At 45.0% G+C, this 13,984-nt stretch overlaps 1 protein-coding gene across 1 annotated transcript in view; it reads left to right on the top strand.

The window, feature by feature from the left end:
• LOC129849789 (chromosome transmission fidelity protein 18 homolog) overlaps positions 1 to 13,932 on the top strand; it is a gene marked incomplete at both ends in the record, with an annotated part of 29,942 nt that extends 16,010 nt beyond the window's left edge. The window contains 3 exons of the mRNA XM_055916556.1: positions 3,645 to 3,869; positions 13,537 to 13,686; positions 13,899 to 13,932. Of these exons, the coding sequence (XP_055772531.1) occupies positions 3,645 to 3,869; positions 13,537 to 13,686; positions 13,899 to 13,932 (409 nt within the window). The remainder of the gene's footprint in view (positions 1 to 3,644; positions 3,870 to 13,536; positions 13,687 to 13,898) is intronic.
• Between the last annotated feature and the right edge of the window lie 52 nt (positions 13,933 to 13,984).

Consider the following 13,984-nt stretch of genomic DNA (forward strand, 5'->3'; position numbering starts at 1 on the left):
GGACAGTAGTACAGCACACAGCAGGACATCAGGATGTAGGACAGTAGGATGTAGGACAGCATACAGCAGGACAGTAGGATGTAGGACTGCATACATCAGGACAGTAGACAGTAGGATGTAGGACAGCATACAGCAGGACAGCAGGGCAGTAGGATGTAGGATAGCATACAGTAGACAGCAGGACAGTAGACAGCAGGACAGTAGGATGTAGGACAGTATACAGCAGGACAGTAGACAGCAGGACAGTAGACAGCAGGACAGTAGGATGTAGGACAGCATACAGCAGGACAGTAGGATGTAGGACAGGACACAGTAGGATGTAGGACAGTATACAGCAGGACAGTAGGATGTAGGACAGTAGACAGCAGGACAGTAGGATACAGGACAGTAGACAGCAGGACAGTAGACAGCAGGACAGTATACAGCAGGACAGTAGGACAGTAGTACAGCACACAGCAGGACAGTAGACAGTAGTACAGCACACAGCAGGACAGTAGGACATCAGACAGCAGGACAGTAGGACAGTAGGACATCAGACAGCAGGACAGTTTGACATCAGACAGCAGGACAGTTTGACATCAGACAGCAGGACAGTAGTACAGCACACAGCAGGACAGTAGGACAGTAGGACAGCACACAGCAGGACAGCAGGACAGTAGGACAGCAGGATGTAGGACAGTAGACAGCAGGACAGTAGACATCAGGACAGTAGGATGTAGGACAGTAGGATGTAGGACAGCATACAGCAGGACAGTAGACAGTAGGACAGTAGACAGCAGGACAGTAGACAGCAGGACAGTAGGATGTAGGACAGCACACAGCAGGACAGTAGGACAGTAGGACAGTAGACAGCAGGACAGTAGACAGCAGGACAGTAGGACAGCATACAGCAGGACAGTAGACAGCAGGACAGCAGGACAGTAGACAGCAGGACAGCAGGACAGTAGACAGCAGGACAGTAGGACAGTAGACAGCAGGACAGTAGACAGCAGGACAGTAGGACAGCATACAGCAGGACAGTAGACAGCAGGACAGCAGGACAGTAGACAGCAGGACAGCAGGACAGTAGACAGCAGGACAGTAGGACAGCAGGACAGTAGACAGCAGGACAGTAGACAGCAGGACAGTAGGACAGCATACAGCAGGACAGTAGACAGCAGGACAGCAGGACAGTAGACAGCAGGACAGCAGGACAGTAGACAGCAGGACAGCAGGACAGTAGACAGCAGGACAGCAGGACAGTAGACAGTAGCTTTGAGAATGACACAAATATTAATTTCCACAAAGTTTGCTGCTTCAGTGTCTAGATATTTTTGTCAGATGTTACTATGGAATACTGAAGTATAATTACACGCATTTCATAAGTGTCAAAGGCTTTTATTGACAATTACATGAAGTTGATGCAAAGAGTCAATATTTGCAGTGTTGACCCTTCTTTTTCAAGACCTCTGCAATCCGCCCTGGCATGCTGTCAATTAACTTCTGGGCCACATCCTGACTGATGGCAGCCCATTCTTGCATAATCAATGCTTGGAGTTTCAGAATTTGTGGGGTTTTGTTTGTCCACCCGCCTCGAGGATTGACCACAAGTTCTCAATGGGATTAAGGTCTGGGGAGTCCACCCTCCTTTTGACGCTTCCAGTCTGTTGGGGATTCAGTTCATTTGCATGGCAAAGAGGGACTTTGCAATTCATCTGATCACTCTTCATAACATTCTGGAGTATATGCAAATTACCATCATACAAACTGAGGCAGCAGACTTTGTGAAAATTAATATGTGTGTCATTCCCAAAACGTTTTGCCATGACTGTATATCCTATTGGGATATAACCTCTTATTAATATATCACTCTCTCCTCCCTCTCCCCTCCTCCCTCTCTCTCTCTCTGTCTCTCTGTCTCCCTCCTCCTCCTCCTCCTCTCTCTCTGTTTCCCTCCTCCTCCTCTCTCTCTGTCTCCCTCCTCCTCCTCCCTCTCTCCTCTTCCTCCTCTCTCTGTCTCCCTCCTCCTCCTCCTCCTCTCTCTCTGTCTCCCTCCTCCTCCTCTCTCTCTCTCTGTCTCCCCCCTCCTCCTCCTCCCTCTCTCTCTGTCTCCTCCTCCTCCTCTCTCTCTGTCTCCCTCCTCCACCTACCTCTCTCTCTCTGTTTCCCTCCTCCTCTCTCTCTGTCTCCCTCCTCCTCCTCTCTCTCTCTCTGTCTCCCCCCTCCTCCTCCTCCCTCTCTCTCTGTCTCCCTCCTCCTCCTCTCTCTCTCTCTGTCTCCCCCCTCCTCCTCCTCCCTCTCTCTCTCTGTCTCCCTCCTCCTCCTCCCTCTCTCTCTCTGTCTCCCTCCTCCCTCCTCCTCCTCCTCCTCCCTCTCTCTCTCTGTCTCCCTCCTCCTCCTCTCTCTCTCTGTCTCCCTCCTCCTCCTCCCTCTCTCTCTCTGTCTCCCTCCTCCTCATCTCTCTCTCTCTGTCTCCCTCCTCCTCCTCTCTCTCTCTCTGTCTCCCTCCTCCTCCTCTCTCTCTCTCTGTCTCCCTCCTCCTCCTCTCTCTCTCTCTGTCTCCCTCCTCCTCCTCCTCCTCCTCCTCCTCCTCCCTCTCTCTCTCTGTCTCCCTCCTCCTCCTCCTCCTCCTCCTCCTCCTCCTCCTCCTCCTCCCTCTCTCTCTCTGTCTCCCTCCTCCTCCTCCCTCTCTCTCTCTGTCTCCCTCCTCCCTCCTCCTCCTCCTCCTCCTCCCTCTCTCTCTCTGTCTCCCTCCTCCTCCTCCCTCTCTCTCTCTGTCTCCCTCCTCCTCCTCCCTCTCTCTCTCTGTCTCCCTCCTCCTCCTCCCTCTCTCTCTGTCTCCCTCCTCCTCCTCTCTCTCTCTCTGTCTCCCTCCTCCTCCTCCTCTCTCTCTGTCTCCCTCCTCCTCCTCTCTCTCTCTCTGTCTCCCTCCTCCTCCTCCTCCTCTCTCTCGGTCTCTCTCTCCCTCCTCCTCCTCCTCTCTCTCTCTGTCTCCCCCCTCCTCCTCCTCCATCTGTCTCTATGTGGAGGAGATGTAGTCTGCAGAATGTATTTCCTGGTAGATGTGTTCCAGATTACTTTTTAAATGGAGAAATCTAATCAGAGAACATTGGGACCTAACCTCTATTAATATCTCTCCCTCCTCCCTCCTCGATCTCTCTCTCTGTCTCTCTCTCCCTCCTCCTCTTGTCGCTCTCTCTCCCTCTCTGTCTCTGTCCCTCCTCCTCCATTTCTGTCTCTCTCTCCCTCCTCCTCCTCTGTCTCTCCCTCCTCCTCTCTCTCTCCCTCCTCCTCTCTCTCTCTCTTTCTCTCTCTCTCCCTCCTCGATCTCTCTCTCTGTCTCTCTCTCCCTCCTCCTCTTGTCGCTCTCTCTCCCTCTCTGTCTCTGTCCCTCCTCCTCCATCTCTGTTTCTCTCTCCCTCCTCCTCCTCTGTCTCTCCCTCCTCCTCTGTCTCTCCCTCCTCTCTTTCTCCCTCCTCTTTCTCTCTCCCTCCTCTCTTTCTCTCTCCCTCTCTCTATCTCTCTCTTTCTCTCTCCCTCCTCTCTCTCTCTCTCTCTCTCTTCTCTCTCTCTCTCTCTCTCTCTCTCTCTCGCTCTCTCTCTCTCTCTCTCTCTCTCTGTCTCTCTGTCTCTCTGTCTCTCTCTCTCTCTGTCTCTGTTCCCAGGGTCTCTATGATAACTTCCTGTCTATGCGTGTGAAGGACCCCAGTCTTGGCGGAGTGTGTCAGGCTCTGGATTGGCTGGGCTTCTCAGACGGGTTGACCCAGGCCATGCTGCAAGGACAAAACTTCTCTCTGATGCGATACCAGTCCTTCCTCCCCGTTGCTTTCCACTTCCTGTTTGCTCACACACACGTCCCCCGCATCAACTACCCCCACAGCCAGTACGAGGTACGCACACACAAAGCCTGGGTTTAGATAGAACGAGGTGTTCCTCAGGGTTCTATTCTAGGAATAGATAGATAGAATGTGGTGTTCCTCAGGGTTCTATTCTAGGAATAGATAGATAGAATGTGGTGTTCCTCAGGGTTCTATTCTAGGAATAGATAGATAGAATGTGGTGTTCCTCTGGGTTCTATTCTAGGAATAGATAGAATGTGGTGTTCCTCGGGGTTCTATTCTAGGAATAGATAGATAGAATGTGGTGTTCCTCAGGGTTCTATTCTAGGAATAGATAGATAGAATGTGGTGTTCCTCAGGGTTCTTTTTTAGGAATAGATAGAATGTGGTGTTCCTCAGGGTTCTATTCTAGGAATAGATAGATAGAATGTGGTGTTCCTCAGGGTTCTATTCTAGGAATAGATAGATAGAATGTGGTGTTCCTCAGGGTTCTATTCTAGGAATAGATAGATAGAATGTGGTGTTCCTCAGGGTTCTATTCTAGGAATAGATAGAATGTGGTGTTCATCAGGGTTCTATTCTAGGAATAGATAGATAGAATGTGGTGTTCCTCGGGGTTCTATTCTAGGAATAGATAGATAGAATGTGGTGTTCCTCAGGGTTCTTTTTTAGGAATAGATAGAATGTGGTGTTCCTCAGTGTTCTATTCTAGGAATAGATAGAATGTGGTGTTCCTCGGGGTTCTATTCTAGGAATAGATAGAACGTGGTGTTCCTCAGGGTTCTATTCTAGGAATAGATAGAATGTGGTGTTCCTCAGGGTTCTATTCTAGGAACAGATAGAATGTGGTGTTCCTCATGGTTCTATTCTAGGAATAGATAGATAGAATGTGGTGTTCCTCAGGGTTCTATTCTAGGAATAGATAGATAGAACGTGGTGCTCCTCAGGGTTCTATTCTAGGAATAGATAGATAGAATGTGGTGTTCCTCAGGGTTCTATTCTAGGAATAGATAGAATGTGGTGTTCCTCGGGGTTCTATTCTAGGAATAGATAGATAGAATGTGGTGTTCCTCAGGGTTCTATTCTAGGAATAGATAGAACGTGGTGTTCCTCAGGGTTCTATTCTAGGAATAGATAGAATGTTGTGTTCCTCTAGGAATACATAGATAGAATGTGGTGTTCCTCAGGGTTCTATTCTAGGAACAGATAGAATGTGGTGTTCCTCGGGGTTCTATTCTAGGAATAGATAGAATGTGGTGTTCCTCAGGGTTCTATTCTAGGAATAGATAGATAGAACGTGGTGTTCCTCAGGGTTCTATTCTAGGAATAGATAGAATGTGGTGTTCCTCAGGGTTCTATTCTAGGAATAGATAGAATGTGGTGTTCCTCAGGGTTCTATTCTAGGAATAGATAGAATGTGGTGTTCCTCTAGGAATACATAGATAGAATGTGGTGTTCCTCAGGGTTCTATTCTAGGAATAGATAGAATGTGGTGTTCCTCGGGGTTCTATTCTAGGAATAGATAGAATGTGGTGTTCCTCAGGGTTCTATTCTAGGAATAGATAGATAGAATGTGGTGTTCCTCAGGGTTCTAGATAGATAGAATGTGGTGTTCCTCAGGGTTCTAGATAGATAGAATGTGGTGTTCCTCAGGGTTCTATTCTAGGAATAGATAGAATGTGGTGTTCCTCAGGGTTCTATTCTAGGAACAGATAGATAGAATGTGGTGTTCCTCTGGGTTCTATTCTAGGAATAGATAGAATGTGGTGTTCCTCAGGGTTCTAATCTAGGAATAGATAGAATGTGGTGTTCCTCGGGGTTCTATTCTAGGAATAGATAGATAGAATGTGGTGTTCCTCAGGGTTCTATTCTAGGAACAGATAGATAGAATGTGGTGTTCCTCTGGGTTCTATTCTAGGAATAGATAGAATGTGGTGTTCCTCAGGGTTCTATTCTAGGAATAGATAGAATGTGGTGTTCCTCGGGGTTCTATTCTAGGAATAGATAGATAGAATGTGGTGTTCCTCAGGGTTCTTTTTTAGGAATAGATAGAATGTGGTGTTCCTCAGGGTTCTATTCTAGGAATAGATAGAATGTGGTGTTCCTCGGGGTTCTATTCTAGGAATAGATAGATAGAATGTGGTGTTCCTCAGGGTTCTATTCTAGGAATAGATAGAACGTGGTGTTCCTCAGGGTTCTATTCTAGGAATAGATAGAATGTGGTGTTCCTCAGGGTTCTATTCTAGGAATAGATAGAATGTGGTGTTCCTCAGGGTTCTATTCTAGGAACAGATAGAATGTGGTGTTCCTCATGGTTCTATTCTAGGAATAGATAGATAGAATGTGGTGTTCCTCAGGGTTCTATTCTAGGAATAGATAGATAGAACGTGGTGCTCCTCAGGGTTCTATTCTAGGAATAGATAGATAGAATGTGGTGTTCCTCAGGGTTCTATTCTAGGAATAGATAGAATGTGGTGTTCCTCGGGGTTCTATTCTAGGAATAGATAGATAGAATGTGGTGTTCCTCAGGGTTCTATTCTAGGAATAGATAGAACGTGGTGTTCCTCAGGGTTCTATTCTAGGAATAGATAGAATGTTGTGTTCCTCTAGGAATACATAGATAGAATGTGGTGTTCCTCAGGGTTCTATTCTAGGAACAGATAGAATGTGGTGTTCCTCTGGGTTCTATTCTAGGAATAGATAGAATGTGGTGTTCCTCAGGGTTCTATTCTAGGAATAGATAGATAGAATGTGGTGTTCCTCAGGGTTCTATTCTAGGAATAGATAGAATGTGGTGTTCCTCAGGGTTCTATTCTAGGAATAGATAGAATGTGGTGTTCCTCAGGGTTCTATTCTAGGAATAGATAGAATGTGGTGTTCCTCTAGGAATACATAGATAGAATGTGGTGTTCCTCAGGGTTCTATTCTAGGAACAGATAGAATGTGGTGTTCCTCGGGGTTCTATTCTAGGAATAGATAGAATGTGGTGTTCCTCAGGGTTCTATTCTAGGAATAGATAGATAGAATGTGGTGTTCCTCAGGGTTCTAGATAGATAGAATGTGGTGTTCCTCAGGGTTCTAGATAGATAGAATGTGGTGTTCCTCAGGGTTCTATTCTAGGAATAGATAGAATGTGGTGTTCCTCAGGGTTCTATTCTAGGAACAGATAGATAGAATGTGGTGTTCCTCAGGGTTCTATTCTAGGAACAGATAGATAGAATGTGTTGTTCCTCAGGGTTCTATTCTAGGAACAGATAGATAGAATGTGGTGTTCCTCAGGGTTCTAGATAGATAGAATGTGGTGTTCCTCAGGGTTCTAGATAGATAGAATGTGGTGTTCCTCAGGGTTCTATTCTAGGAATAGATAGAATGTGGTGTTCCTCAGGGTTCTATTCTAGGAACAGATAGATAGAATGTGGTGTTCCTCAGGGTTCTATTCTAGGAACAGATAGATAGAATGTGGTGTTCCTCAGGGTTCTATTCTAGGAACAAATAGATAGAATGTGGTGTTCCTCAGGGTTCTAGATAGATAGAATGTGGTGTTCCTCAGGGTTCTAGATAGATAGAATGTGGTGTTCCTCAGGGTTCTATTCTAGGAATAGATAGAATGTGGTGTTACTCAGGGTTCTATTCTAGGAACAGATAGAATGTGGTGTTCCTCAGGGTTCTATTCTAGGAACAGATAGATAGAATGTGGTGTTCCTCAGGGTTCTATTCTAGGAACAGATAGATAGAATGTGGTGTTCCTCAGGGTTCTAGATAGATAGAATGTGGTGTTCCTCAGGGTTCTAGATAGATAGAATGTGGTGTTCCTCAGGGTTCTATTCTAGGAATAGATAGAATGTGGTGTTCCTCTGGGTTCTAGATAGATAGAATGTGGTGTTCCTCAGGGTTCTAGATAGATAGAATGTGGTGTTCCTCAGGGTTCTATTCTAGGAATAGATAGAATGTGGTGTTCCTCAGGGTTCTAGATAGATAGAATGTGGTGTTCCTCAGGGTTCTATTCTAGGAATAGATAGAATGTGGTGTTCCTCAGGGTTCTAGATAGATAGAATGTGGTGTTCCTCAGGGTTCTATTCTAGGAACAGATAGAATGTGGTGTTCCTCATGGTTCTATTCTAGGAATAGATAGATAGAATGTGGTGTTCCTCAGGGTTCTATTCTAGGAATAGATAGATAGAACGTGGTGCTCCTCAGGGTTCTATTCTAGGAATAGATAGATAGAATGTGGTGTTCCTCAGGGTTCTATTCTAGGAATAGATAGAATGTGGTGTTCCTCGGGGTTCTATTCTAGGAATAGATAGATAGAATGTGGTGTTCCTCAGGGTTCTATTCTAGGAATAGATAGAACGTGGTGTTCCTCAGGGTTCTATTCTAGGAATAGATAGAATGTTGTGTTCCTCTAGGAATACATAGATAGAATGTGGTGTTCCTCAGGGTTCTATTCTAGGAACAGATAGATAGAATGTGGTGTTCCTCAGGGTTCTATTCTAGGAATAGATAGAATGTGGTGTTCCTCAGGGTTCTATTCTAGGAATAGATAGAATGTGGTGTTCCTCTAGGAATACATAGATAGAATGTGGTGTTCCTCAGGGTTCTATTCTAGGAATAGATAGAATGTGGTGTTCCTCGGGGTTCTATTCTAGGAATAGATAGAATGTGGTGTTCCTCAGGGTTCTATTCTAGGAATAGATAGATAGAATGTGGTGTTCCTCAGGGTTCTAGATAGATAGAATGTGGTGTTCCTCAGGGTTCTAGATAGATAGAATGTGGTGTTCCTCAGGGTTCTATTCTAGGAATAGATAGAATGTGGTGTTCCTCAGGGTTCTATTCTAGGAACAGATAGATAGAATGTGCTGTTCCTCTGGGTTCTATTCTAGGAATAGATAGAATGTGGTGTTCCTCAGGGTTCTAATCTAGGAATAGATAGAATGTGGTGTTCCTCGGGGTTCTATTCTAGGAATAGATAGATAGAATGTGGTGTTCCTCAGGGTTCTATTCTAGGAACAGATAGATAGAATGTGGTGTTCCTCTGGGTTCTATTCTAGGAATAGATAGAATGTGGTGTTCCTCAGGGTTCTATTCTAGGAATAGATAGAATGTGGTGTTCCTCGGGGTTCTATTCTAGGAATAGATAGATAGAATGTGGTGTTCCTCAGGGTTCTTTTTTAGGAATAGATAGAATGTGGTGTTCCTCAGGGTTCTATTCTAGGAATAGATAGAATGTGGTGTTCCTCGGGGTTCTATTCTAGGAATAGATAGATAGAATGTGGTGTTCCTCAGGGTTCTATTCTAGGAATAGATAGAACGTGGTGTTCCTCAGGGTTCTATTCTAGGAATAGATAGAATGTGGTGTTCCTCAGGGTTCTATTCTAGGAATAGATAGAATGTGGTGTTCCTCAGGGTTCTATTCTAGGAACAGATAGAATGTGGTGTTCCTCATGGTTCTATTCTAGGAATAGATAGATAGAATGTGGTGTTCCTCAGGGTTCTATTCTAGGAATAGATAGATAGAACGTGGTGCTCCTCAGGGTTCTATTCTAGGAATAGATAGATAGAATGTGGTGTTCCTCAGGGTTCTATTCTAGGAATAGATAGAATGTGGTGTTCCTCGGGGTTCTATTCTAGGAATAGATAGATAGAATGTGGTGTTCCTCAGGGTTCTATTCTAGGAATAGATAGAATGTGGTGTTCCTCAGGGTTCTATTCTAGGAATAGATAGAATGTGGTGTTCCTCAGGGTTCTATTCTAGGAATAGATAGAATGTGGTGTTCCTCTAGGAATACATAGATAGAATGTGGTGTTCCTCAGGGTTCTATTCTAGGAACAGATAGAATGTGGTGTTCCTCTGGGTTCTATTCTAGGAATAGATAGAATGTGGTGTTCCTCAGGGTTCTATTCTAGGAATAGATAGATAGAATGTGGTGTTCCTCAGGGTTCTATTCTAGGAATAGATAGAATGTGGTGTTCCTCAGGGTTCTATTCTAGGAATAGATAGAATGTGGTGTTCCTCAGGGTTCTATTCTAGGAATAGATAGAATGTGGTGTTCCTCTAGGAATACATAGATAGAATGTGGTGTTCCTCAGGGTTCTATTCTAGGAACAGATAGAATGTGGTGTTCCTCGGGGTTCTATTCTAGGAATAGATAGAATGTGGTGTTCCTCAGGGTTCTATTCTAGGAATAGATAGATAGAATGTGGTGTTCCTCAGGGTTCTAGATAGATAGAATGTGGTGTTCCTCAGGGTTCTAGATAGATAGAATGTGGTGTTCCTCAGGGTTCTATTCTAGGAATAGATAGAATGTGGTGTTCCTCAGGGTTCTATTCTAGGAACAGATAGATAGAATGTGGTGTTCCTCAGGGTTCTATTCTAGGAACAGATAGATAGAATGTGGTGTTCCTCAGGGTTCTATTCTAGGAACAGATAGATAGAATGTGGTGTTCCTCAGGGTTCTAGATAGATAGAATGTGGTGTTCCTCAGGGTTCTAGATAGATAGAATGTGGTGTTCCTCAGGGTTCTATTCTAGGAATAGATAGAATGTGGTGTTCCTCAGGGTTCTATTCTAGGAACAGATAGATAGAATGTGGTGTTCCTCAGGGTTCTATTCTAGGAACAGATAGATAGAATGTGGTGTTCCTCAGGGTTCTATTCTAGGAACAAATAGATAGAATGTGGTGTTCCTCAGGGTTCTAGATAGATAGAATGTGGTGTTCCTCAGGGTTCTAGATAGATAGAATGTGGTGTTCCTCAGGGTTCTATTCTAGGAATAGATAGAATGTGGTGTTACTCAGGGTTCTATTCTAGGAACAGATAGAATGTGGTGTTCCTCAGGGTTCTATTCTAGGAACAGATAGATAGAATGTGGTGTTCCTCAGGGTTCTATTCTAGGAACAGATAGATAGAATGTGGTGTTCCTCAGGGTTCTAGATAGATAGAATGTGGTGTTCCTCAGGGTTCTAGATAGATAGAATGTGGTGTTCCTCAGGGTTCTATTCTAGGAATAGATAGAATGTGGTGTTCCTCTGGGTTCTAGATAGATAGAATGTGGTGTTCCTCAGGGTTCTAGATAGATAGAATGTGGTGTTCCTCAGGGTTCTATTCTAGGAATAGATAGAATGTGGTGTTCCTCAGGGTTCTAGATAGATAGAATGTGGTGTTCCTCAGGGTTCTATTCTAGGAATAGATAGAATGTGGTGTTCCTCAGGGTTCTAGATAGATAGAATGTGGTGTTCCTCAGGGTTCTATTCTAGGAACAGATAGAATGTGGTGTTCCTCATGGTTCTATTCTAGGAATAGATAGATAGAATGTGGTGTTCCTCAGGGTTCTATTCTAGGAATAGATAGATAGAACGTGGTGCTCCTCAGGGTTCTATTCTAGGAATAGATAGATAGAATGTGGTGTTCCTCAGGGTTCTATTCTAGGAATAGATAGAATGTGGTGTTCCTCGGGGTTCTATTCTAGGAATAGATAGATAGAATGTGGTGTTCCTCAGGGTTCTATTCTAGGAATAGATAGAACGTGGTGTTCCTCAGGGTTCTATTCTAGGAATAGATAGAATGTTGTGTTCCTCTAGGAATACATAGATAGAATGTGGTGTTCCTCAGGGTTCTATTCTAGGAACAGATAGAATGTGGTGTTCCTCTGGGTTCTATTCTAGGAATAGAGAGAATGTGGTGTTCCTCAGGGTTCTATTCTAGGAATAGATAGATAGAATGTGGTGTTCCTCAGGGTTCTATTCTAGGAATAGATAGAATGTGGTGTTCCTCAGGGTTCTATTCTAGGAATAGATAGATAGAATGTGGTGTTCCTCAGGGTTCTATTCTAGGAATAGATAGAAAGTGGTGTTCCTCAGGGTTCTATTCTAGGAATAGATAGAATGTGGTGTTCCTCTAGGAATACATAGATAGAATGTGGTGTTCCTCAGGGTTCTATTCTAGGAACAGATAGATAGAATGTGGTGTTCCTCAGGGTTCTATTCTAGGAACAGATAGATAGAATGTGGTGTTCCTCAGGGTTCTATTCTAGGAACAGATAGATAGAATGTGGTGTTCCTCAGGGTTCTAGATAGATAGAATGTGGTGTTCCTCAGGGTTCTAGATAGATAGAATGTGGTGTTCCTCAGGGTTCTATTCTAGGAATAGATAGAATGTGGTGTTCCTCAGGGTTCTATTCTAGGAACAGATAGATAGAATGTGGTGTTCCTCAGGGTTCTATTCTAGGAACAGATAGATAGAATGTGGTGTTCCTCAGGGTTCTATTCTAGGAACAAATAGATAGAATGTGGTGTTCCTCAGGGTTCTAGATATATAGAATGTGGTGTTCCTCAGGGTTCTAGATAGATAGAATGTGGTGTTCCTCAGGGTTCTATTCTAGGAATAGATAGAATGTGGTGTTACTCAGGGTTCTATTCTAGGAACAGATAGAATGTGGTGTTCCTCAGGGTTCTATTCTAGGAACAGATAGATAGAATGTGGTGTTCCTCAGGGTTCTATTCTAGGAACAGATAGATAGAATGTGGTGTTCCTCAGGGTTCTAGATAGATAGAATGTGGTGTTCCTCAGGGTTCTAGATAGATAGAATGTGGTGTTCCTCAGGGTTCTATTCTAGGAATAGATAGAATGTGGTGTTCCTCTGGGTTCTAGATAGATAGAATGTGGTGTTCCTCAGGGTTCTAGATAGATAGAATGTGGTGTTCCTCAGGGTTCTATTCTAGGAATAGATAGAATGTGGTGTTCCTCAGGGTTCTAGATAGATAGAATGTGGTGTTCCTCAGGGTTCTATTCTAGGAATAGATAGAATGTGGTGTTCCTCAGGGTTCTATTCTAGGAATAGATAGAATGTGGTGTTACTCAGGGTTCTATTCTACAACCTCTGTTATTTCAGCCGTAACTCTCTATTATAATATATCTCTTCTCTCTTCCTCCTCTCTCTCCTCTCTTCCCCCTCTCTCCTATCTTCCCCCTCTCTTCTCTCTTCCCCTTCTCTCCTCTCTTCCCCGTCTCTCCTCTCTTCCCCTTCTCTCTTCCCCCTCTCTCCTCTCTTCCCCCTCTCTCTTCTCTCTTCCCCCTCTCTCCTCTCTTTCCCCTTCTCTCCTCTCTTCCCCTTCTCTCTTCCCCCTCTCTCCTCTCTTCCCCCTCTCTCTCCTCTCTTCCCCATCTCTTCTCTCTTCCTCCTCTCTCTCCTCTCTTCCCCCTCTCTCCTATCTTCCCCCTCTCTTCTCTCTTCCCCTTCTCTCCTCTCTTCCCCGTCTCTCCTCTCTTCCCCTTCTCTCTTCCCCCTCTCTCCTCTCTTCCCCCTCTCTCTTCTCTCTTCCCCCTCTCTCCTCTCTTTCCCCTTCTCTCCTCTCTTCCCCCTCTCTCTCCTCTCTTCCCCATCTCTTCTCTCTTCCTCCTCTCTCTCCTCTCTTTCCCCTTCTCTCCTCTCTTCCCCTTCTCTCTTCCCCCTCTCTCCTCTCTTCCCCCTCTCTCTCCTCTCTTCCCCATCTCTTCTCTCTTCCTCCTCTCTCTCCTCTCTTCCCCCTCTCTCCTATCTTCCCCTTCTCTCCTATCTTCTCCCTCTCTCCTATCTTCTCCCTCTCTCCTCTCTTACCCCTCTCTCCTCTCTTACCCTTCTCTCTTCTCTCTTACCCTTCTCTCTTCCCCCTCTCTCCTCTCTTCCCCTTCTCTCTTCCCCTTCTCTATTCCGCCTCTCTCCTCTCTTCCTCCTCTCTCTCCAGGCTCTAACTAAGACCTCAGCCAGCAGGAACGCTCTGGCGGCCATGTTGTCTGAAGTCCCAGCATGCATCAGGACCAGAATCAGTGAGCTCAGTCTCAGTCTGGACATCCTGTCTCTCCTGCTGGACATCATCTGTCCTAAACTACGACCTGTAGGTACACACACACACACACACACACACACGCATACACACACACACAGGAACACACGCAAACACACACACACACACACACACACACACACACACACACACACACACACACACACACACACACACACACACACACACACAGGAACACACACACACACACACACACAGGAACACACACACGTGTCTATAATAACATGTTCCTGTGTGTCCAGGTGAACCCCCAGCTGTTCAGGGGGGGGGGGTTAGGTGATGAATAACAGGATGTGTCTATAATAACATGTTCCTGTGTGTCCAGGTG

Source organism: Salvelinus fontinalis, unplaced genomic scaffold (genome assembly GCF_029448725.1).
Source record: "Salvelinus fontinalis isolate EN_2023a unplaced genomic scaffold, ASM2944872v1 scaffold_1689, whole genome shotgun sequence".
NCBI classification, from domain to species: domain Eukaryota; kingdom Metazoa; phylum Chordata; class Actinopteri; order Salmoniformes; family Salmonidae; genus Salvelinus; species Salvelinus fontinalis.